Source organism: Bombus huntii, unplaced genomic scaffold (genome assembly GCF_024542735.1).
Source record: "Bombus huntii isolate Logan2020A unplaced genomic scaffold, iyBomHunt1.1 ctg00000062.1, whole genome shotgun sequence".
NCBI lineage: Eukaryota > Metazoa > Arthropoda > Insecta > Hymenoptera > Apidae > Bombus > Bombus huntii.
In genome coordinates this window covers 407,863-434,429 of record NW_026099323.1, presented here as the reverse complement: position 1 = coordinate 434,429, position 26,567 = coordinate 407,863, and the positions used below count along the sequence as shown (strand labels likewise).

General features: G+C 37.0%; 4 protein-coding genes across 8 annotated transcripts in view; 3 read left to right on the top strand and 1 right to left on the bottom strand.

Moving 5' to 3' along the window:
* The window catches only part of LOC126876029 (uncharacterized), a 107,321-nt gene extending 99,148 nt beyond the window's left edge, over nucleotides 1-8,173 (top strand). Inside the window, exon 2 of the mRNA XM_050638947.1 lies at nucleotides 5,793-8,173. Within this exon, the coding sequence (XP_050494904.1) occupies nucleotides 6,288-7,646 (1,359 nt within the window). The 5' untranslated portion in view covers nucleotides 5,793-6,287 and the 3' untranslated portion in view covers nucleotides 7,647-8,173. The remainder of the gene's footprint in view (nucleotides 1-5,792) is intronic.
* The window catches only part of LOC126876028 (hematopoietic prostaglandin D synthase-like), a 160,854-nt gene that overhangs the window by 22,777 nt on the left and 111,510 nt on the right, over nucleotides 1-26,567 (bottom strand). The window contains exon 1 of one of the 5 annotated variants that reach the window (XM_050638939.1): nucleotides 5,452-5,799. The exons of the other annotated variants lie outside the window; for them this stretch is intronic. The gene's annotated coding sequence lies outside the window, so the exon portion shown is untranslated. Of the gene's footprint in view, nucleotides 1-5,451; nucleotides 5,800-26,567 lie in introns of those variants that run through there. 5 annotated transcript variants of the gene reach the window in all.
* LOC126876031 (uncharacterized) overlaps nucleotides 2,398-26,567 on the top strand; it is a 142,005-nt gene continuing 117,835 nt past the window's right edge. Inside the window, exon 1 of the mRNA XM_050638949.1 lies at nucleotides 2,398-2,642. The gene's annotated coding sequence lies outside the window, so the exon portion shown is untranslated. The remainder of the gene's footprint in view (nucleotides 2,643-26,567) is intronic.
* LOC126876066 (organic cation transporter protein-like) lies at nucleotides 8,813-23,703 on the top strand (the record flags this gene model as incomplete). Its single annotated transcript, XM_050638981.1, has 8 exons — nucleotides 8,813-8,931; nucleotides 12,696-12,879; nucleotides 13,713-13,971; nucleotides 20,016-20,314; nucleotides 20,921-21,033; nucleotides 21,225-21,439; nucleotides 22,065-22,413; nucleotides 22,699-23,703. Coding segments are annotated over 8 exons (1,719 nt in total), but the record flags the coding sequence as incomplete, so codon positions are not given.

Genomic DNA, 26,567 nt, shown 5'->3' with positions numbered 1-26,567 from the left:
AATTACAGTGCATTTAATCATGAAATGCACAGTAACATTTTATACTTTTTACGTTCTAAGAAATTTTCAGGATCGGTTAAAAATTAAATTACAGTAATGGTAATACTCAATATTAATGTCAGACGTGGATACTTCACTGTTTTGTATAATAATTTGTTATCTTGGCATCGATCAAGGTATCTAATATACAAAGCGTACAGATTAATAAGAATTTTAATTAATCCTTCTTCTATAGTATTCACCGTTCTTTTCGAGCTCGTACCATTTCAAATAGACTTTCGAATAGATTTCAAAGATTTGTCTGTTCAAATAAAACGCGATCTTTTTTATTTCCCTATCAGTCGTCCCGTTACTGTTCCGTTGTTTCCAACAGATTGCAGATTCGTTTAAAAAACATTTGTAACGAAAAACAAACCCACTCGCAGAAATGTTATTCAATATCGCATTTATAACTTTCATAGACATCCTCCTCTCATTGCTATCATTGTAAACAGATTGAAACTTCGTTTGCAAACACTCGCGATTAAAAAAAAAGAAGAAGAATTAATCTTAAACAATTTTATCTTGTGTTCCATTTATAATTTTCATAATTGTCTTCCCGACGTTGTATCATTTTAAATGGCTTTTTTCTATCCATCTATGTTGCAGCGAGATCAACGGTCCTAATTAGTAAATTGCACGATGGGTTCATAGAAATTCACTTTTTATGAACGCGATGAAACGAAATGAAACCTAAGTAGAGATTTGTTTTCTCATCAAGTGTAACGAGTTTTATACTTTGGATAGATTGCCTCGTTGTGAGAAGGTCTTAATCGTTTATAATTGCGATTAAGTAATTGCAATAAGTCATATTTTTAAGAAACGTTCTTACATGCTGTCACACACTCTAATTAGAAAAGGATCATGAAACATTCGGTTTATGATATTATTTGTTTGTAAATCTTCCTGCTTCCGGAAACTTTTTTAAATATGAAAATATTTATATACAAAATTAAATATTTTTTTCAATATCAACACTTCTTGCGTTTATGTTGTCCTAGTCAGAATTATATTATTTCGTGTATCCTGTTGCTTTTTATATGATAGTCCTCCCGTTGGCCGCGGATTCGTTATCAAGCCTGAGGCCCTCGTCACTAGTGTCACTATCGACAATAAAGGTACCCCACCCGCGACCGGACGATGGAGAACTCCAACACGGAATCGCAATCTCCCGCGAGCCCTGCCCGGGAGGGCGCCTCGAGCTCGGACTCGGAATGTGACTCGAGCTCGGATTCGGATTCAGACTCGACATCAGAAGTGGCATCCGAACACACGTTGTCGGCACGGGATCGTAAGAGTATCGTGCGCGCACTAAAGCGGTCGCTAGGGAAGAAGAAGAGGAAGAAGAAGAAGAAGAAGAAGAAGAAAGGACACCGGGCAACCTGGGTATCGCTACCGCGCTTCAACTCCGAAGCCGCGGACGCAGATCCAGCCGCCTGTGCACAGCCGTCGGCCTGCTCATGAGGGACCACCGCCTGAAAAACAGCGCACTGTATTCTGCCCTAAACCGTGCCCTAGAGGGTCCGGCAGCGTATTGGCTTACGCAGATAATGAACGGCGACGAGCTCACCTGGCCAGATTTTAAGGAACAATTCGCCGCGCACTTCGGTGGCCAAGAAGTAGCAGCCGCGTCGCTAATCAAGGTAGCCGAGGAACTACCGCGGGACGGCGAAACACCAGGAGCGTACGGAAATCGTATCATCACCCTCCTGGGGTCGAAGTGGCGAAATTCAACCAGGGAAGAGGTACTCGCCGCCACCGCCCTCCATCTGCTGGGCTCGCGCGATGAACGTTTTAAGCGACTAGCGCTCACGAGTGACATCACGTCGGTGAAACAATTCCAAAGAGAAATGAAGCCCTTCCTATACACGAAGTGGCCAACGCCCCCGTCGTGTAGGTCATTAGCGAGCTTCGGAAACAAACGAGGCAGGTCACCCGCCCCCCTGGACCAGGTGTGGCCACTGCGGTATTTACGGACATCCGACATTCGAATGCCGCAAGAGGGCGAAGTGGGAACCGAAGAAGGACCCCCGACGGCCGGAGGAAAGCCGACCGGCTGCACCACCAAAAGCGTTGTGCTTTCACTGCCACATGCCGGGACACATCGCGTCTCGCTGTCCATCGCGGCGAGAAGAAAAACATTGCCCCGAGGACGAGCGCCGGGTCGATGCCTACGTGGTGGAAGCCCCGACGGGTAGACCAAGCCAGCAGGCCACACACGATGACGTGTAAGTGTCAGGATGGCCGAGTCGGAGACGAAAGGACGCCGGGGCCCCTCTGGAACTTCAGGAAAACACCCTAACCTTGCAACCTAGACCCTAATATAGCCATAACGAAACAATCGCAAGTCCAAACCGATAGCAATCGTACGTCGATCGGAGGATCGTGTGTACTGAGACACTCGACCGGAGTCTTGTTTCGGTGGCGTCGTTGGGATGACGAGCAGTCTTGCTAGAGAGCTGATCGGTGAAGGAAGTCGAGTGTCTTACGAGCAGGGAGTGGTGCACGTGTGAGTTAGAGCAAGGGAACCTGTCCTCCCGTTGGTCACGGATTCGTTATCAAGCCTGAGGCCCTCGTCACTAGTGTAACTATCGACAATAAAGGTACCCCACGCGCGACCGGACGATGGAGAACTTCAACGCAGAACCGCTACCTCCCGCGAGCCCTCCCCGGGAGGGCGCCTCGAGCTCGGACTCAGAGATTCAGACTCGACATTTATATTATTATATATATTATATATACTATTATATCTATATAATATATGTATTTATATCTATAAATATACGTATAAATATGTCTATTTAAAAAAATAAAGTTGACCTTCATATATCGCCAATAATATCGCGTGCGTAAAAAGAAACTAATTATATTTAATTCTTTTTTTACATTTATTTATTTTTTATTATTATTTTTTTCACAACTAATTACATTTAATTATTACATTTACATACATTTAACTATTATTACATACATTTACATACATTTAATTATTATTTTTTTCATAATTATATCTCGTTTGAAATATTTTTCCACATAATTAATTGTTTCAAAAACACATATTCCAGCCTTCTAAATGATTTATTTTGCGTATTATACGAATTATTCCATCTATAAATAAATTGTTCTCTCTACACACAAACACGCACACAGTCTGTTAATTACACGAGTTAATTGTAACATTTTTCTCGATAAGTTGACAGAGCAAGGAAAATGAGCGACGAACCTACCTACAAACTAATCTACTTCAATGCCCGTGGTAGTGCCGAACATATACGGTACATATTTGCATATATTGGCATCGAGTATACCGACGAGAGGATCCCCCTACAACTCTGGCCTGAATACAAGGATTGTAAGCGTGAAGAATCGATTTTTACTTTCATCGTTCAACTCTCAGATATCTACCATTTACTCAAACTTTTCTGTATATAAAACTTTCGTTTCACGTGCAGGCTAAACTTACTTAAAGTAAAATTTCATACGGAATAAAGTCGAACTTTTCATTAAGTTTTGCTTCCGTAATATCGTGTTTATCGAATACCAACTTAATTCACTTACGATTCTCGAATTTTTGTGTTGCAATCTTTATTGTTTTCAATGAATCGAAGCATTTCGAATATTTTGAGAAAACCGTAAATAGGTGACTTAAAATAGGAATACAAAAATACTTCTACGTTTCTCGTTAATTTAAAAACTTTTTAGGACTTGTCGGAAAAAAAGGATAAAAAATTGAAATCAGTTCGGAAATGAACAAGAACATAGCTAAAAAGTCGAAAGAACAAAGCAGACATAAAATTCGATCTTCCGTTGCGACATTTCTATCGTAAATAGTATAATAAAAGTTTTACGCAGCATAGTCTTCGATATAATCTTATATGTCGCTTGCAGATAGAGAAACCAAAAATCAACGTAAGTCTGTAAATCAATCCTGTCGGTGTAAAACACAAAATTACGTTCGCAAGAGACATTCGATTTATATTCCTTGCATTTCAATTTTCATTACAAGAACCGTGTACATTTTCTAATATTTTTTCCGTGTCTGGTATTATCTTTTATCCTTGATTTTAAAGACTTTAGGTTCTTCCCAACAGTCAAAAACACGCGATACCCTGTCCATCGTAATCGTAAGAAAAGAAAAAAAGGAGAAAGAAGATATTTCTGTATTTCTTTACTAGGCCATGTTGATTAAAACCGAAATGATTTCGATTCATCTATTCACAAGAACGCAACGGCCTCGGAAGCTGTGTTGTGATTTCCTATCGATCGTTTCCCTCTACACAGTGTTCATATGAGCCATGTTTGTTCTTAGCAATGCCTTATAAAAAGCTGCCTGTGCTGGAGGTAGACGGGAAACCGGTAGCGCAGGCTGACGCTGTGGCGCGATACTTGGCGAGGAAGTACGATCTAATGGGAAGGAACGAAAGGGATGCGTTGATATGCGACGTGCTCGTCGATACTCTTGAAGATTTGGAGCAAGGTGAGTAACTGATGAGATGACTTTGCATTTGTCTCACCACAGAGACAGACGTTCAAGAATTCATTGTGAAAAGACGGGTACAAACAAGATACGTATGTCTTTCCGTTAAGCGAATGTTACAGTTTGTTTGCAAAAGTCAGTTTTTAGATTATAGAATCGTAGATAGAATTTAGAGGATAGAAACTTTTAGTAGTCACTTTTAGTTTAGTAAAGTCTTATCGACAATAAGCAGACTACGTTATGATACAACGATTCCAAATGAAGATTTCTATCGACATCACGAATTCGATGGCTTCCAAATTTTCTTCTCTGCAATCTCAGACGCTCAACTGGAAAGAATCTTTTAGATCCCCCGACAAACACTCGACTCAGGTTATCTATTATCGTAATCTTCCTACGGGATTTTTTTTAACTGCGTTGCGTTAACGAATAACGGGATAACATCACGTTTCTCTCAACGCCTTTCAACGTTCTACAACTTTTATTCTTTGCAAATCCCTGTCTCTATATGATAAACGCTGGTTATCCGCGGAATTTACGATTTCAATTTCTTTAACGAGATATTTATCATATTACACAATTCCTGTAAATGTATTTGTAATTATATCGCCGAAGAATTGTATTTAATTAAGCTATGAAGTTGTGGAATCGTGAGAAGGATTATTTTTATAGAACTGTCTAATTTCCATTCGACATTGATTCAGGATACACATTACTCTTTTTTACATAATACCAGTTTTGTCATTTTTAATTAACAAATACCTCCAAAGGTTGAAGTTTCTAAAATTATCCATTAAATTCTGACAATAAAATAAAAATCCAAATTCTTCCTAAAAAGCTAGTGATCTTTAGTTAAGAGTTCGATTTTTCACATTTTTCAAGGTAAATTAAAAAAATTGTTTAACAGAGGAGGTACAAAATAAATGTATACAAACCTTTTTTCAGACGACATGGGCGGACTTCGTGTTTGCAGCGGCCCTTGAAAATTTCGAGTATATGTTTGGGGCATCAGCTTTGGATAAATATCCAGCTCTTCGAGCATTGAAGAGAAGGATTCATAGAATACCGGCTATTTCTGATTGGCTGATTAGGCGCCCATACACAAACAGCTAAAAAGCTAAAAACGTGTGGAAAAAAGATGACCAGTACACCACTACATATATGTAGTATCGTGGACGAAAGGTCTAAGAAATATCGGGCGAACTATGAACAATGTCGCGAGAGCCGAGGCGCCGTCGAGCCCATCAATGTGTCATCGGTCTTTTCAAGTGCATAGTTTCGTGGAAAAGACCTACGTGACCCTGGCTACGAGCGTCTGCAGAACACGTGTGCGGTGGGCCTAGGAAAAAGGCAATAGAATGCGACAGCGGCCAGAGTGTGAGTCGAGAAACAGAGTGTGAGTCGAGGAGCCGAGTGCGAGTTGAGCGAAGACAGAGTTTGCGAGTGGCGTTGCCGAGAGAGTGTTGATTGCGTTTTGGTAAAAGTCGAGTCGCTATCTAGTTATTTAGTTGCGCTGTTTTCTGTACGTTTGGCGTGAATAGTTCAGGTTGAACAACAATCGTCATTTTCTGTCTGATTAACATCTCTATTGTCCACTCCTTGTAAATACATTATATCACGATATTACATATTTTTGGGGGCTAGTCCGGGATTGGACAAGACAGAAAACGAAACGGTTTAACAGAGCTATTCGAGCTAGTTGTGAATTTACCGGTACGCGGTGCGGTAAAAGACGATATCGTTGACTGTTTAAGTTTGTGTAGTGTGAAAAATGGCAAACGTTGGGGACGAACGATTGTCGGGTGAAGAGGGTTCGACGCTGGAGGAGCTGAGGAGTAAGCTCGCGCGAATGAACCTCCCTATATCGGGTGCGAGGTCAGTGCTGATTGCAAGGCTGAATCGGGCGTGTAGGGCTGGACAATCGTATCCTAAGGGATCGACGGGCGGTGAAGAGCTAATCGGTCAACGAGATTTAGGAAACGTACAGAGAGCTGAGCGTGATTGTAACGAAGATGAAGATGTTGAGAAAATGAATACGAAGGAGTTGAAGGAGCGCCTCGCTAGTTTGGGTTTGAAAACGACGGGAAGAAAAGTAGAATTACGCGCACGGCTACAAGCGGCCATGGATGGTAACGACATATCGTCGGAAGAAGAAAGCGACGACGAAAGTGAGGATGAAGATGACAAGAAAAACGCAAGAGGATACAAGAGAGATACGCGAAGGGTGTATCAGGACCGTGATGAATATTGTCGAAGGGCATGTGTTGGTTCGACATTGAGTTTTAGAGACGTCGAAGATGCATTAGAGTCGTTTAGTGGCGACAAAGGTGAAAATGTCGAACGATGGTTCGAGTCGTTCGAGGAAGTCGCTGATACGTGCATGTGGTCGGATGGGCAGAAGGCAGTCTACGCCAGGAAGCTGCTGAAGGGATCAGCGAAAATATTTGCGAGCTTCGAGTGTCATGCCAGGACTTGGCATGAGTTGAAGAGGGGGCTAGTGAAAGAATTTTCGAGGAAAGTCAACAGTAGGCAAGTACATCAGAAACTTGAAGAAACAAAAAAGGAGAGTGATGAAGCATGTTTGGCTTACATGTACCGCATGCTCGAAATAGCCAGCCATGTGGACAAAGAGGAGGAAGCAAAGGTGGAATACATAGTGGATGGAATAATAGACGACGAGAACAATAAGGCTATATTGTACGGCGCTACGTCAATCAAAGAGTTGAGGAAGAGGTTAGTGATGTACGAAGAGCAGAAGAGTCGCAGAGCAAAGTCGATTGTGAAGCCGGCTAAAACCCAGAAGAACGGGAAGCCCAGTCAATCTGTAGATGCAATGAAGAAAAGAAGATGCTTCATTTGCGGTAGTGAGGATCATCTAAGTGTTAAGTGTCCGGAGAGGGGAGAAGGTGTTAGGTGTTCCGAGTGCAGCGGATTTGGACATATTGCAGCGAGGTGTACGGCACGACCGAAAGAGATTTGCGTAGTGTCAAGATCCGAAAAGGGGAAGTATGTGAAGGAAGTAATCGCAGGAATTAAGCTTCTATTCTCTGAAATTACTCTCAAATCTCAGAGTCAACCCTTCAAATTCTCCACACTGGATCTTCGATTCTTAATATTTGTAATATCGTAGAATAGCTTTGATTGGAGATCGGCTGAAATTAGAAAACACCGTGTACGTCGTCTTTCGTGGTTTGTTTACATCCAAGAGCGCCTAGTAACAGTGACGCGAGAAAAGATAAGCAGCGTCAAAACAGAAGTACGGTTCCACATTTCAAGGAGTGGCAATCGAGAGGCCAGAGTATGTGAGCCGAAAAGTGTGCGTGTGTGTGTGTGTGAGAGGACGAGAGCAAGAGCGAGCACGACCGAGCAGGAGTGTATTGGCGAAGATCAGAGCTAATTGAGTCGTCGAAGAGTAGAGTCGTTAGAGGTTTCGAGTCGTCGAAGAGTAGAGTCGTGAGAATTGATAGAGTTGTTAGAGAGAGAGAGAGTGTGTGTGTGTTAGATTCGTTGTGACGAGAGTGATCAAATAACTGTAAAGTTATTTGATATAGATACGAGTATTGCATTTAGTTTCCGTTAAATAAATATCGTTCTCTGTCCAATTTATATTTGTATATTCAATTTAATATTAATAAATTGTAAGTAATCGGAAAAAAATGTCTATCCTTATTTTCCGATATTACATATTTGAAGCATAAATTAAAAATCGACACATTGACTACTTCAAAGAAATTAGCCCGAACGAGACATAACTCGTTTATCGTGGTTTTCGCGCGAAGTAAATATGCGGTTTCTCAATCGTTGTGAGATTCCAACGACGTTAATTCTGTCGAAACGGCGACGCGCGACGACGATCGCACATTCTGTTGCTAGCGAGTGCTTGCAAATCGCGACGATATCGAGCGTAAAGACTAAGCGCAAAAATGGAGGACACTCGGCGGGGAATTGGAAATGCTCGATGACGAAAGGTATTTCAAGGTCTAATTACATCCACATCCAATTGGATCGCACCTTCGTTCGGTTGCTAGGTCAACAACCTTCGATGTTATTCAAATAATGCAACGGCTGGAGCAGCCGGTAGCGAGTCGTAAAAGTTTCAATAAAACACGTTCCTGCTAGTGAACGTATGTTAAGACTTACACCGAGTTTTATTTCGCTACGCCGTTTACTAGTTCGAAACGATCGATTGCATAATAGTAGCTGTTTCTTTCATCTCGGAAACACGATCGTAAACGGTGACAACGATCCAGCTTATTCCTGATCGTGTTAATTTCCACGCAAACTTTGTAAACATTATACGTCGCGACGCTCTCGTTAACGCGTCATTCCCTCCAACTCGAAAGTCTTGCAACTTTGGTGATCCGTTTTCTGTGTAAAATTGGTTACGAGCATCAGGGGACTTATCGTCGTAATCGGTAAATTGTTTATTAAGGATCTACAGCTTTTAAGGATTTCTCTCTAGAGATTTAGAGATTAGAAGTTTCATTAACGCGTTATCGTGTCCCTAACTCGATCTTTTTTCGTGTAAATTGGTCACGAGACTTACGAGCTTCGTTGTAAATAGAAGATTAGTAATATTTCGTAGTTTCGTGATAGTATATAGACATTTTAGTGCTTAAACGCGCAATTTTTAGTTCACTTTTCGCTCGCATCGGCGCTATGAAACGGATCAATATCTCAACACTTTCCTTTAGTTCTACGAATCATCTTTCGACCGGCTTTTCTTGGCCTACTGTTTCCTAACGCTGTCCTAATACTATCGTCTTGCTGAGATCCTTTTTCCGATTGTATCTTCTGCTTATTTTATTATAAATCCGAACTTTCATTCACGTCGTATGTTTTACAGCGTAAAATCCGCTAGAGCGTTCCAATAGATGTAACCAGTAGGTGCTCTAATACTCAAACGCACCTGTGCGTATCTCTGCATATTTGCTGAAAAAAAAGATGAATCTTACGTTACATTTTCAATATGCGTAATAAGCCGAAAATTTCTCTGATGCTAATCCTTCGTAACAAAAGGATGGCATCACTATATGCATGAAAATAGCATTTGGCAATCGTTAGAAACACAATACATGGATATATATGTAGTTGCCAAATTAACCTTCGCGGTGTTCAAAGTGAACGGCTAGAAACGATTGCTTTTTGCTATACGCGCATGGTTCGATTGCACCATAATTCGTTATTAAGACGTTTCGAGAGAGGCAAAGGATGTGGTGTCGCAACGTGTTGCGCTCGCACAATGCTCCTTGGATAAAATTCCCGGAGCGCGTATTATCTCGTACGCCGCGCGAACGCGTTAAACCTTCGCGCAAACAATGAGAGCGTGAACGCGAAAAAATAGCGTTGAGCACGTAACATTCGGCCTGATATCGTTGATTGGCCGCGAATCGTCAACATGCACGGGACAGTTTTACGTAAAGACATTCGATCCGTACAATTATGTTAAGACATCGACCATAGAACGTACTACGTTGATGCAATTAAAATTTCAATGAAACAGGAGAACGCGCTAATAACTAGTCACCCCGTTGTTGACCATAACGTACAAATACTTTTGTTTAAGAGCTGCTCGTTAGTGTTTACCGCGTGCAGCGATTAAGTGACGAACAAATTACGTTCAAAGGGTATAGAGATCGTTCTCGATTAAAATTCTCCTAACTTTCTAATGGTATTAGAAATTATAACTTGAACGTATGTACGCGACTGGCAATAAATATCAGGACAGCCGCGGATATTTAGTATAAATCGAATATGTGTTCCATTGTCCTTAATTTCTTTTATTATCGATTATTATTATTATAATTTTTATATTAATATTAATATTATTTAATATTTTAATATTAATATTATTTAATATTTTAATATTAATATTATTTAATATTTTAATATTAATATTATTTAATATTTTAATATTAATATTATTTAATTTATTCTATTATTGATTCGTTCCATTCCGTTTACGTCATAATACGTAGCCTGCGGATTTTTACGCATATTTTTCAGAATATAAAGGAAGCGAAAGAAAAAACTAGAAGCTGGATAAAAAATTGTTTTACCTCGATTAAACGTTACAAAGCGTGCTACTTTCCGATGTTTTATATATTTCCACGTGTCACACGTGTACTTTGCAATTTTGCTCTTTCAGATTTCACAGAAATGCATAAAACTTCCGTGACCTAATTTTTTGGCACGTGCACGTGCTTCAAAATAAATTCGATGATATTAAATACCAGATTATAGGAACCAGAAATGAAGAGTTCTACAACGATGGAATGGGTAAATGATTGTCGATCAGACGAAAGACAATAGCAAACAACGATATAGCGATGATTAATTAATGGAAGATTTTTTCCTTTCAGCAAACAAAAATAGAACTTAACGGACTCAGTAATTGATAAATGATTACGTATAAGATAAGTGCATTTTCCAACTGTGAGTCATAGTTAACGTTTAGTTTAGCCTAGGTAGGATCTTAGCTTTGGAGTAAATAAGTATAATAGTAGCAAAAAATCGATAGAATTGTTAAAAGGCTGTGACTAATCCTGGTCGACTGGTCAGTTATCATCTGAATCTATTGTTATTTTGCTAGTATACTTTTCGAATCATTTTCAGCTATTCTATGGGCAAGCATTCGTTTCTTTCGCGCATGCCACGTATCGTTCGCTCATTAACTCGTTTTTGAAAGCTTTTACCGGCGAATGAAAAACGTAACGTACACTTGCATAATGCGTTCGAAGTGTTCGTTCGTTCAATATTCATGTAAAGGTTAGGCGATACGCGTGATAAGTCGCGATGCTACGAGATGTGATTAGATGCGGATGTTAATATCTTGTAAATACCTTTCCTCGACTATGATAATCATCGAACACTAAGAATTTCGCAAATCGATGCAATTAATCGGTGATCTTGTGGGAAGAAATTTCGATATCACGATAATGTTAACGATAGTATGTTAATTACGACTAGTACCGTTACTGTTACATTGTTTCATAATTAGTATTAGTTTAATATAGTCAACGACTCCTCCGCAAGCATCCGTGCAAGTGTTATTTATTATTATGCTCACCTTCTATTGGAAAGTTCTTGCCTTGCTCAGCAAGTCTTTTTGATTTTTTTCCTGTAGAACTTCCGCGTGTTACCGATTTTTAAGCTATGTACGTGTTTGTAGGAGAACTTTCTCTGAGCCGCGAAGTTTTCTTTCGACGATTCAACGATCGAAAATCAAAGAGAACCAACGTTCTCTCTTTCGATAAAGTATGTGATGATAGCCATTGCCAAAATTATTGATATATTTATCTGGTTGAAGACAATCTAGCAAATTATACAGCAAGCCTAATGAAATAATAATAATCTTTATCATTAAATTGCGCCATTATTTCATAATTTCATTGAAGGATAATAGAAATTCACGAAGCCTTCAAATTGGATTTCATATTATAATAATGTAAACATCGTTTGACGGTATTATCTGGTTGTGAATAGGGTTGATTTGATTCAGACAGCGCCAGTCATCATGACATCGACTTCCTATCTCGTTATGTAACATTCATCAGAATAACAGACGCAATTACCGTCACTGAATTATCTTAATGACATTCGTTATTAATGAGTAAGTGTTTTCGACATACGTCGGAGGTCGCAAATCTTGGATCATCTTTCTTTATTATCTGTTTAGATCCAATCCAGTTCCTTCACAGAACTTCTTTCCCTTCAATTTACCTAATTTAATAATTCTTCAAAATTTTCTCATTTTCATTTCTCATTGCATTGTTTATTATATATTCTACAAACCCGTATGAACACAACGCAATAAATTGACACGATAAAAGCGTTGAGATAATAACCACGAGACAATACTCGACAATAATAATACGAGACAATAATAATCGAAAAGGCTGATGAAACAAAGGAATGAGTAATTTGTAAAGACAGGAAAACAGCAATTAACGTACATCCAGCTACAATTGAAAATAACTTTCTTCGCTTTAAATGAAATTCCAATCAAATACGTTTTATCAGACTCGACTAACAATCAATATTATTAGCTCAACAAATACTCGAGATTCCCAATGTTTTTTGTCGAGTTTCAAATAGAACATTAATTACTCGCTTGTCGGAACGTCCATCGGCATCGAAGACCGTGAACCAATCTACGTTATCTTCTCCTTCGTTTCAGGCTGTCGCTGGCGATACCAGTCAACCGCGAAGGTTACTCGAGATGCAGCATGTACGATGTAAATTACACGGAAATTTTGCTAAATGGAGGCCACGTACCGGACCCATCGTGGCCAACGAAAGATTGCCAACAAGGATGGGAATTTAATTATACCGCCGTCCCTTATGCGTCTGTGGCATCCGAGGTGACAGAAAATGTTCGACTTGTAATTTCCTGCTTTTTGAATATTTTATCTGTTCCTATCAATCAATCCCTTTATACTGTGTATGTCGTATTCGATTATTTGCATGATCTATTTCGATAAAAAATAAGCGTAGTGTACAATTTTTGGAAAGAAAGAAGAACGATGAAAAGGGTCGAATAAACGTTTGTGGAAAGATCGATAGTTCAGAAGTGGGAAAATTAACAATGTCGATTTCCACAGAGGAAAATTATAGTACGTAACAGAATTACTAGTACATATTGCAGTAATAATTAGTGCATGTAGTGAAATTACAGAGTACATTCTAAATTCAAGCGTTACATTGCCAAATAAAATACAATCGAATAAATATTTATAAAAATACTTAAAGAAAAAAAAGGATAAAAAATTTCGAATTATGAAAGCTGATAAAACTAGGTTGCGATAAAACTGAAAATGAAAATATCGGATTGAAAAGAAACTTTAATAAAACGTTATAACGAGCAACAGCGCGAACACGCAGATTTGTTCGACATAAATTGCAAGACTTTTTGCTCCAGTGGATTTCCATGAACTTTGCGTCGCTCGTCAGGAGGAGAATTATTCATCGAGGGGTAGGAAGCATCCAGAAGAAGGACGCGAGAACGCGCAGGGTCTTAAGCTTCTCCTTCTTTTTTCCTCAAAGGGAAAGAAAAAAGGACAGAGGCGCGCTTCATTAGGAATTTCGAAACTTTGATCGAAAATTCGTTTAATCGAGGCGTTGAAATTGCTATAAGATTTCCGTGATGCTGATCGTGATCAGAAGTAAATCATTCGACTGTAGTTTTCTGTTGCAGCTGGGATGGGTTTGTCAGTATGATGCATTGCCAACCATAGCTCAAAGTATCTTCTTCATCGGCGCTATCTTCGGAGGATTAATTTTTGGATGGGTTGCTGATCAATATGGAAGAATACCAGCTTTGCTCGGAGCTAATTTAATGGGATTTCTCGCTAGGGTGGCTACTGCGTTCACGGGTAGCTCCTGGCAGTTCACTTTGTGTCGTTTTTTCGTTGGATTCGCCTTTGATAATTGCTTCGCTATGATGTACATATTAGGTAACCGTTTTTCAATAATTTCTTTTTTGCCCTGGAATTGAGTTTGAAAGCCACACAGTGGCTACAAAAAGTACTTGTACGTATGTATCTTTATTTCCCAATGAAGCGTCTCTCTTCCTTTTTTTTAAATCAGTTTTTACGTTTCATTTTGATAGCATTAATTATTTATAAGCATGTATGAAAGTATTACAAATGATACGAAAGCTAATATTTTAATCAGTCTTATCTTAAGACTTAGTCTTAATTAATTGGTATATATATAAATGCTGTTCTAAATACGATGGTGTACAGTTACTTTTTGTAATTACTGTAAGCAGGAAGATCTCTAAGTTTAAATAACAAAGTAATCTCTACAACATACTGTAAAACTGTTGTTATGCTTGATTTACGACTGACGTTTCTACAAGTATATGAATTTTGCAACAGAACTCACGTTGCCATGCAACAATTTAAATGAAATTGAAAACCATTCAAAGTTACGAAGAAAGATGCTTAAATACATATGAATATACATGAGGTCATACATATTTATTTTTTAACTGCGGCGTTTATATCAAAGAGAGGGAGAGAGACAGAGAAAAATTAATTTTCCTGTTTTATAAGAATTTCATGCAAGATAAAAATATGAAACTTTAAGATATTTGGATTTATATATACCATTGAATATTTATAATATTTAAAGGTAGTTAGTTCGCAATCATTTTCTATACTAATATTTTCCCTCTATACTCGCGATCAATTATGTTTTCGCGATCAGTTATGTATTAATTTTGTTTTCTCTTTTAACGAGACAATATTCTGATTACAAAGGATTAGTTGTTCAAAATTGCTTTTCATTTCTGGACAACTATAGCATACCAGGGTTTTCATAAATTTTCACTTCCCAACGGAAAGCGAAGGTAACGAATGAATGGTTCTACAACGAACGCTTCCACAACTATAAATCTATGTATATATATACATACATACATGTATATGGTTTTAATTAAAATGAACATCTTCTTCTAGCAAACTTATTTAAAATTCGTAAAAATATCACATAATAATATAAAACAATCAAGTAACATTTTAAATATTCCATTGAAAATTCTAATAAATTGTTTAATATAAGATCGATATAATTCATGCTGAATTCATTGTCTGATATCCATAATACAGGCAATTTATAATACAAAATTTTATTATAACTCTACATGAAAAAATTTCAATTATAATACTGTAGAAATATATTTTCCAGTTATTGTTCTAATATCAATATACTGAAGAGAAAATCTAGACTAGTCTCTGTCTTGAAAGATATTTTATACCCTGAAAGTACAGCGTTAAGACCCTGATTGAAACTTTTGAAGAGACTCTGTTGAAACGTAAGAACGCTGATTGAAAGTTCATCAGACGAGTCATTGAAACGAGTTTTCTTGATCGAATAGCAAGTTTGTCCTGCAGACAGCATTCCAATTGTGAAAATCGAGACCAAAGAAACTCAGGTGACGTGCATTAACCCTGAATCGATGACTCAAGCCGAGGTTGGAAAAATTTACAATTTGTTCGACAAAACAAGGCCAAGTTGACGAGATTCGTGAGCAAGTGGCTGGTTCGTTAATGATTTGGCGTTCGAATTTTCTTATTTCTATTCTAATTATCAAGGTCGATTAAACGATTGATCACGAATATTCGACGGAAATATTGAGAAAGAAGGCTCGATCTGTACGAGTGTAAATCGTATTTTAATCAATGACTTGAGAAAGTGAGGTATTGATTGAAACTAAGATAAGTGATACTAATTCGTTTCGAGCGCGTAACAAATTACATCATCGGATTCATTGATTTGCAAATAATTCTATATTCAGTTCCGTATTTATAATCGAGCGTAGCGAAGATAAAATGAAAGGGACGTGATTATCCGAGGGTCTCACAACTAGAGGAAAATCGATGGGAACGAGGAAATCCTTAATTGTAGAAACTGCGTAGAAAATACCGTGGAAAATATCATATATATTTTAATAGAAATATTTTTGTACTTTTTTTTAAACATTAAAACTTTAGAGCTTTAAAAGCTTTATGTATTAGTATACGTATTTATACAGACTTTGAAATTCATAACAAATTTCTCTAGATAGATGCGGATATTTTGTATTGTTTCGTATGTATACTTGTGTCACTTTTCTTTCTAACGATATTTAGTTAAAAAGTTCGTCTATATCATTTATAATAGATTTTGTTTTTATTTATATTAATGTTAATTTTATATTAATAAAAATCACTGAAATTTTCAGTATCATCATTATTTAGTATCATCGAATTTCTTTCTTCTTTATGTTCCATATTATTATTAAAATTCTCTAATAAACATTCAAATATCCTATAGAATATTTCCATTATTTTTCACGTATTATTTGCAGTCATATTTTCCATATTTTATTATCGATAAAGTTTGAGTTGGTTCTTTAAATTCCTATTCAACATTCCAGCTAACCAGTCGATATCAATAACACGTGCCTTTCTTCCTGCCAGGATTTATAACTTATTCAAGCAGAACCTCATTCGACCAGCTCGTTAAAAGCGTAGAATTCGATCAACTTCATACAACTCACATACAAACTGCAGATAATGCTAACAGTGGGAGGAAAATATGAGACTGCAAAGCGTATAAACCTAGTAGTTTATAAAAGCATTTACATATTTGCCACAGAAAATTTATATGTATGTAGAATATGTGTTATATAAAACATTCTGAAATTTCATTAGCATTGTAATGATTATATTGGTAAAGTTTGAAGCATTTCTGAAGATGCACATAGAAGTTACGAGATATTTAATGCAAACATTTATTTAGTACAAATATACAGCATAAATAGTTATCTTAAACATGTAATAAATGGTTATCAAATATCGGGATTTATTAATATAATAAATGTTTGACTATTTTTATAATTAAATATTTTTGTAATTACTGTGAAATATATAATTACGCTAAATAATTTTGTATCTTGTATATAGATTTTTAAATTTACTTAATTGAAACTCTGCATTATAATAACCGTATTTATAATTCTGACGTCATATTCGATATAATTATTATATGACTTTATTACGATCCTAATGAAATTCCAATATATTCATGAATATATAACAGAAACGTAATAATACTTTGTTGTACTAATTATGATACCATCATATATAATAAATATAAATAAATAAAAAATGTCTATAAATGCTAAGATACTTTTACGAGCCAACAGGCGAGAAGGAAGAAACGAAAGAAAAGAAAGAAGAGAACGAACGTTAATCAGTTTCGAAACGTTAACAACGTCCTTGCGTTGGACGGTGCTCGCGTTTATCGATTGGTCGCATTGCGAGATATCGGTCAGATTATTATTATTAATACGATCGTCTGTAATTTATCTTTGCTAATTGTGCCGCACGGAATCTTCGTTTACAATAAATGAGTTGTCGCTTTTGATCGAACGGTAACACGATATGAAATTACAGGGTGACGGAAACAGCTGGGAGAAAAGCGAATACTTTTTCTGCGCGAATAATGTAATGTTAAAGGCAGTAAACCTTGAGAGGCGAAGTGATGAAACGAGTGGTCTCAGAGAAGCTTCTTTACGTCTTCTTCTCCTTTCTGTATCCTTTCTATGAGAATAATATCTCGTCTTCAGAAGAGATCTCCTCGCCCTATCTACGCGTTGTAAAGGCAATACAAACTGAATGATACATATATTTAAAAAACGATATTTTGTTGGTTTTATGAATATTGATTTTTATAACGTGAGGTTCTTCTACTCTTATTTTCTATTAAATTAATGATACATATATTTTAGAATGGCTGTCGCAATGGTGATGATGATGATGGTGATGATGATTTGCGAAAGAAGATGTTGAAAATTACAGACAGCATAAATAATATTTAGATTTCATGGAAGTTGATTTTTGTAATGCGAGGTTCTTCTATTCTTATTTTTCATTAAATTTCTATGTAGAAAATTATTAAACATTTGGATATAACTGGGAGATTATTTCCGTTCATGCGTACCGGAGTTACTCGATGGTCTCGTACCGAAGCTGATAACCAACCCAGATTTTCAGGAAAGCGATTAATAGCTTAAAATTTATTCGTGCGAGATAATAATCCAAAATGTAGTTAAAGTTTTTAAGCATTGTTTGTTAGGATTACGAGAAAATGATGAATTAACAGTTATGTATAGACACGTTATATATATGTAGGAGGTCCAGAGCGTATTGGGAAAATTTACGGCGAATTAAACAGGAAATTCCGAGATATCTGCTCAAAATATCTGATTTGTGGAATTATCCTATAGCTATTTTATTTAATAAAAATTAATTCAGGTAATTTTAGAGAATAGAAATATCTGAAACTCGTGATTTAAACGAACGTTCGTCATTTTGGTTTATTATGAATTATAAATTGGTTCATTATGAAGCATGAAAAGTAAAAATCAATGGTACAAAGTGATCTTAAATAAGGAAGCGAGTTCCATGCTAAACATGGTTCGAGCATCGCAATTATAATAAAGCAAAAAAAAAAAAAAAAAGAAATAACCACTGAGCGGTAATTATCAGGAAGCCACTAGTTACAACTAATTGAAGGTGATTCCGGATTAGAAGCAAGCCACTATTAAGTGGCTAACACGGTTGCTTCATTAAGAGCAATTACTCCCTATTTTACGGCAACTACAAATAGACGTTGTTCACTATGATATATTTCCACGTGTTTATCGCATCTTGTCCTGTTATGCGATTAAAGAGTTACAACCTTGCGTTTCTAATTTATTGGACGTATACGCACCAGACATTAATTTCGTCTACGTATTCGTGAAATTGCGAGATTCATTCATCGCGAAGGTCAGTTCAATTGTTCAAGATAACTTCTCATCGTTTTAATCTGTTTTCTTGTACGAAAATAGAGTAATATTTACTTGTCATTGCACTGTGGATATATATCGATATGTTCGTTCAGGAAGTCAATTGTTTTCATCGAATTAGACTCGACTTTCCGTAGAGAATGTTCGTTTCGACATAAATATGTGTCTCAGGCTTATCGATCTTTCAATATCTACCATAAATAGCTTAACAAGGTAACACACGCTCGTGTTTGAATTATGTAAATGATCCTTTGACTCTAACGATCCGTTTATTCACAGTTAATTTATGATATTGCTAGTTACGCGTGATTCTACCTTTTGTATCTTTAAGAAATACAGGGTGATTGGTAATTGGTGGTACAAGCGGAAAGGGGGTGATTCTACGCGAAAAAAGAAGTCGAAAATATAGAATAAAAATTTAAAAATTTAAAAATTTAAAAATTTAAAAATTTTAAAATTTTAAAATTTTAAAATTTTAAAATTTTAAAAATTTTAAAAATAACGTCAATTGAGACAACGATCTACAGTGAGATCCGTTATAACGAGACGTGATAAAGTGCACGCGTACCGAGCGAAAATTCAAAATCGATTTTCTCGAAAACAAAGCCTCAAACGAAAAATTTTTATTCTATATTTTCGACTTCTTTTTTCACGTAGAATCATCCCCTTTCCGCGTGTACCGCCAGTTACCAACCACCCTGTATAATTCGTAAATAGAAACGTATTCTTGTCGATAAGTATCGAAACACTTACGGAAATTTAAATGGGCTTGAACAATCATCGGGAAATTATTAAAGTCCTTGTTATTAGATCTAAACACGATTTAATCGTAGAACTAAACACGTTTGTTAAATTAATCTATATATTGTATATCTACTTTTTATATATTTGTAACTCAAATTTTTCTTCTTCATATTGCGTTAAGTTGCCCCAAAAGTTTCTTTCGTTTTATATTATTTTATTGAATTACGTATGATCTATTTTGTCCCAATGAATATAATTCAATAAAATAATATAAAACAAAAAATAGTATGCGTCTATTATCTCCTTACGAGACGAAAGAAATTTCTGCGACAACCTAATATATTGTTCCATTCTTTATTCACAGAATATTTCTTTCACAGATGATTCTTCTAAATATTATGTTTTTTATTCCAGTATTAAAATACGCTGGACCAAAGTGGAGGACATTCGTGGCGAATATGTCGATCGCAATATTCTTCATGTTTGCAACTTGCATTCTACCCTGGATCGCCTATTATTTGGCCGACTGGAGGATGACCTGTATTGTCACCTCAGTTCCTCTTGTTCTAGCCGTAGGTACGCCATGGTTGATACCGGAAAGCGCTCGATGGCTGGTCAGCCAAGGTCAGATAGACAGGGCCATTAAAATCCTTGGTAAATTCGAGCGAATCAACGGCACCAAGGTGCCCGATGACATCTATAGACGATTCCGGGTAAATAAACCGAATACCGCAATCTTTTCCGTATTTTCTACTTTTATGATCTTTCCTGCTTTATGTGCGTTCTATAAATACCAATTTATATGCCTTTAAGCATATCATATAATCATTTTCTTTGAATAGAAGTCTAATTGGGTCTTTTACGTAATGAAAATTTGTTTACAATCTAGTAATTTTATATCTTATTCATCACCTAAATTGCCAGCGATAAATTGCTGTCAATTTCTGTTATTGTCTGTTATTGTCTATTTCTGTAATGTTATTTATTGAATTTGTATATTGTTTTTATCTTTGAAAATTTTTATACAAATAGATTAAACATTTGGAAACTGCTCAGTCTATGAATAGATCATGGCAATATCAACATTAATGTACGATATAAGGAGATAATCGACTTTTAGAGGTTTGATGTTTTATAAAGTAAAATGAAAAAATTTGCGAACGTCCAAGTAAACTATTTCGAAAGGATCGTCTCATACAAATATAACATAAACTTTCTTCCGGATTTTATCGTAATCTTTGTACACATAACAGATTCACATAAATTTGTAAGAAAAACAGACAAACGACATTAACTAGTTAAAAATTTGCTAATAACAGGAAACCTGTGCCAGAATCTGCAAAGAGGAGGAAGCAGACAAAACGTACTCCGTGTTGGATCTATTTAGAACGCCACGACTACGGAATATCACGATTCTATTTATTGTTATTTGGTTCGTATCGCTATTAAACAGATATCAAATAGATTGACGTAAAATCGGAATTGTATCTTGTAAAAATCTCACGAACAGTTTTATATCTTTTGTCTAAAAATACTTCATTTCTGAAGCAAGGAATTTGCTTCTCACATGAAATATGATAGCGTGCTTTTCTTTATCATATGAAATTGTTTTACGAAATATAGGATGGCGATTTCTTTGGTGTTCGATGGTCACGTACGAAACGTCGATAATTTAGGCCTGGACGTGTTTGTTACGTTCACGATTGCTGCAGCAACCGAGCTGCCTGCTGACACGTTCTTCACGCTCGTTCTTGATCGATGGGGCAGAAGATGGCTGGCATGTGGTTCCCTCGTCATTTCTGGTATCTTCAGCATCTGGGCTTCTGCCGTTTCCAATAGTTCGTACATTTCGTTTTTATATATTCACCCTTCTATATTACTGATCAATCTTCTAAATAACCTAAGTCGATAATTCTGACTTAATCAGACGAATATTTTTCATTCGTATAACATTGTGCTTTTTGAAAGGAAGAAAATGTATATTTTGGAATATTTATAACATGCAAATGCTTGTAGATTATTTGCTACATTGCTAGAATAGTTTCCAAGCCCTATCATGTATCCGTTGTATAGATATTTTATTTCCCCTTCTACTGCTTTGATCATAAGATCGCTTCGTATTTCCGCATATATCAAAGGGCGTTGGCAATAGTCCTCAAAATGATGGGCTTCAGCGCTCCAGCAGTGCTATATGGCTTTCAGTAGCCGTAATCCATAATACAATCCCTTAGATTCAAATTGGCTAGATTAACGTTTTATAGATAAGAAGCTTATTGCTTGTGCTTAGCTTAGAGCTAAGCACGCTTATATTAAGCTTAGCAAATGCTTGTATCAACTATTGCAGACAACCAGACAAATTACAGACAGATAAAATAATTTCTTCCCTTTTTATTCCTTAAAATTTTCTAAAATTATTTCATGAAAAATTAGAATTAAAAACTAATGCTAAAAATTTTTTTTCAGGTATATATACAGCTTCTCTGGCAATTCTCGGTAGATTTTGGATAAACATTTCATACAATATCGGTCTGCAATATGCGGCTGAAGTATTACCAACTGTGGTTAGAGCTCAGGGTGTAGCTTTGATACATATAATGGGATACGTTGCTAGTATCCTCGCACCCTTCGTAGTCTATCTCAATGTTGTGTCCTCGTTCCTACCTCTTCTTGTGCTGGGCACACTCGGAATTATGGACGGTCTTCTGACTCTCTTTTTGCCGGAAACATTGAATAAGGATCTTCCGCAGACGCTGCAGGACAGCGAGGATTTTGGAAAAGATCAGAAGATGTGGGATGTACCTTGTATCGGAAGGTAAAATCACATAAAGGAACTTTCGGTCTCCTTTTTTCAAAGATATTCACAGATCTTCAAGCTCGAAGTTCAAGATTCTCAAGCATTCTGTTAGATCTACATCTTCGTATGCTTTCGTATTATTTTCTTCTTAAAATCTGTTAAATCTCTCAAAAGAAAACTGGACTATCTTCTTTCTTCAAATGCTTTTTAAATCTTTTGAACAGAAGAGAAGGATCGAGTTGGGAAGTTATTCAAATCTTTAAGCGATTGGATTCAATATTTTTAAACGCAATGTTTTGACAGGAAACGCGAGGACGAGGAGACACCACCGGTCGCCATGTTCCGATCATTTTCTAGATGCAGTGCGAGGAATTCGATGAGAGCGTCGCTTCGCGGTGAACCTTTAAGGAGTAGCATGCTACGGAGATCGAGTATAAAATCGAGGAAAAGCGAAAACTCGATCACAGAGGTCGAAAGGCTGTAGCGAAACGTTCACCACGAAGTACAATATTTGTCGCGTTGATCTCGAGCAAAGAATCTTTAGTCTTCCAAAAACGTGCAATACATGTATTAGAGTAAGACAAGTTACTGAATCCAGGAATCTTAAATTCCACCGTCATTAATATTCATTATCACAAAACAGCGGATTTTTATGCAATTATGGGTGATTCGAAGATACGAAAATTTATAGAATGCGTATGACGTAAAATTTTGTAAAATATCCAAAAGTACAGCACTATCGATGATATTTAATGGATAGAAACATACTTTTGCCCAAGTCCTTTCGATTGTATCAAATCTTTCAATTGTATTATTGTATCCACGAAAATATGCATTTGCATAAAGATCCGCAATGCAATTATCATCGCAATTTTTCATCAACAATGATTGATTAAAAATTCAATCATTAGGCGAGCGAATAAAAATTAGGGTAAGAACGTAGGTTAAAGTAATTGTCGTAAATTGTCGTGGGTAGTTAATGTTAAAAATTAGTACTTTCCTTTGTTATAAAAGTTCCTGAAATTGTTCGTACAAAAGCTCCATCTTATAGAATATAGTGCAATAATCGTTATACTAGTAAAATAATAACATCATAAATATACAAAATATATTAACGAGATGAAAATAATATGGACAACGTGGTGTATGGCCACGAGTTTTGTACATATGTACGTGTAAGTATTTGTAGATCGATTAGCAATCGCAGAGACCTCGTGCGCATGTCACGCGACGAGATAGCGCGATTATTTTTATTATGATGTAAATCGTTCTTAGATGTTTTGTAATAAAACTTGCCAGTAAAACCTTCCCTGGATTCTGCTAATAGTTCTTCACCACTTGTTCCTTAGTCGATTGAATTAACGATACAAATAAGTATGAGATTATCTTAGGAAATCTCATTAATATTTTTGTCGACATCTGCGACGTAAAAGCGGGGTAATAATATTTTGAAGTTTTGACGACGCGTTGCTTACTATAGATATTGTCTGTACAGGATTCATCAATTTTTAGAGAGCCTAGTCTCGCCAAGATGGAGATAATCCTCTTTAAAGCTGAACGTTTTAACACGTAATCCCACTAGCAAGCCATTGCAAAAATGATATTTCGATTAATGATGGAAAATCGCTTTTGAAGACAGAAAAATCTTCTTCGAAGGAAAAATTTGACCTAAATCTTTCGAATAAAATTAACGTAAAATTTGTGTTACGCCACGAGGCTTACCACAGGCTGTATTTTCTAATCGTCGCTCGCGGCCCTACAGTGTCGCAGGCAGACCGCCCTATCTGCCCGTCGGATCATATACAATGTATCGACGAGAGCATAGTTGTTGCCAAGCAGCGAGCTCTAGAAACGTCGATTTTTGACCGTTACGTTTTTCACGCAAGAAGAGGCATACGTGATCATAGGCGCGAGCGGTGGCGTGACCCGAGCATAGTGGGGGTCATCTTCCAAATGAGACAAAGGAATAATCGAAGGGGATCAGTTCCTTCTGACGAGTCAAACGTGACACTTCGACAAATCTGACGAGCAAACGAATTTATCTAGAGATATCGTAAAGTCGAGTCAAATTTCTGTAACATATTCATCATATTATTGTAAAATATATCATTCTATGTTAACCTGTTAATACAGTGTTACATTCATTAAACCACCTCTGTTGTCTTAACCGAAACAGGGGAACGACTATTTCGCGGCGTCGATTAACATAGTCGTCGCGAGAATTTACGCCTCTCGCTGACGCGTCCTCGCGACCGCATCTCTCCGCGAACGGTCGTACCAACTGTAACAAAGCATTTATTGACAAATTTAATATCTTTCTCCATAATCTCCATAAATCTGCAATACCCTTCCTTTGTATTTGTGTGCGTTATTGAATTGAATAAGACACCGATATAACAAGTTATAAATCACAGTTTATTCCAACAACGTCTCTCCGCGAACGGTCGTAACAATCTGTATATAAAATCGATAATTTCAGCATTCAACATGCTGTATATTATAATGCCAAGTTCGCGTTATGTTCATAAAGAGTACAGAGATAATCTTCCAAGAAATTTCTCCCTAGAAGTGCTTGAAATCTCTTCTTGGAGAATCTTAGAAATGCGCGAAGAATATTCCAATTTCAGAGTGTTTCGAGAAATATCGTCGAGCTACAAATACCTGGAATTCGAATCGCAGCGAGTATTCGACGTATGCGTGGGAGTCGTTCGTGCTGTTACAGTGGAGAAACATGTTTTTGTTTTTACGGAGGTACAATTCAAGACTAATTGTAGATGTAACGCGATTTAAAGCTATAATAAGCGTGGAAAAACCATTCGCGATCGGCCAATTACTTTTTCCACTGTCAATTTATTAATTACGATTGCTTCTGAAAGTTTTCCTACGCGTAACTGCTAAACGAGAATTTTCCCATAGATCCCAGAAATTTCGTACACTTACTTTGCCATACCAGCTACCACAAGCAACCAAGAAAATATCGATGTCTTAATTTTCGCAACTTTCAGACATTCTTGAAATTTAGATAAATACAAATACAAATGCAAAACAATGCCGTTATAGATAAATACAAAAATTTCGAAGTTTTCCGCTTCTCAGAGAAATTTTGCTTGCATGTGTACGCAGTGCTCAGAAACTCGGCAGATTTAAGCCTAAAAGGATTAAAATTCGATGAAAAGATTACGAGATAATAAACTTCAAAGTCGATTACCACGGAAGTTTACATCGTGTGAAAGATTTGTGGCGGATCGGTATCAACAGGACGCCGACAGGTCGAGGCATCAACGCGGCGCAACACCTCCCGGGCGATCCGCGGGTACCAACCGCCAACACTAGAGGGCTACGATGACAACGAGTCTGTCTGTCTAACTCGCTAGCGGTCGAATATACGAGCGATTGATATAAATACCGCACCTAGCGAGACTCCCTCTACGTCTAAGGCAGGGACTACCGGGCATAGCCTTACTGACGAGTCCACCGGTAGTCCCGGGACGAAACGCACTCTCTCTCTCTTTTCATTCGTCACAGATTAAAAGGAATATTCTGACGAGCAGCTCTTAATAGTTTCAGCGTCTAATCCTCTAAAAACGTGACATTAATTGTTCGTGCCAAAGAGGCAGCTACGAATTGCAAAATATCGCGAGAATTCGATCTCGACGGGCGTAGAAAAGGCAGGGACGGGAGAACAAAAGAGGATAACGTCTCAGATTTAAAAATGCACTTGTCACATGATTTTTAAAACTTGTTTTTTTCGGTATCTAAAGCACACTTACAAACACGATTTTTTTTTTTTTAATTCGGTGAGCCGCGGAGAGCTGAATACGACTTTCGTATGGAAAGTCACGAAGGTACGATACGTTATATTTTTGCGAACTACTTACTTCATCTAGTCGGTTTTTTTCTTCTTTTTTCTTGAAGGAACGCATGGATCTATATCGCTCTCTTTCTCTTCTTCTTCTTCAATGTAATTTTCACGTAGGAGACTTATCCGCCTCAAGTACGTATTATAATCTTTTATTGTAGACCATCGACGAAATGATTCTTCTCGATACCGTTTAGTAGCATCGTTATGGAAAATTCTTCTCTCTTCTCATTTTAATTCCCTTAACAGTCAATGGAATCCGATGCTATGCGCACAGCTACGTACGTGCAGTGCTATATCATCTCTACTCCAT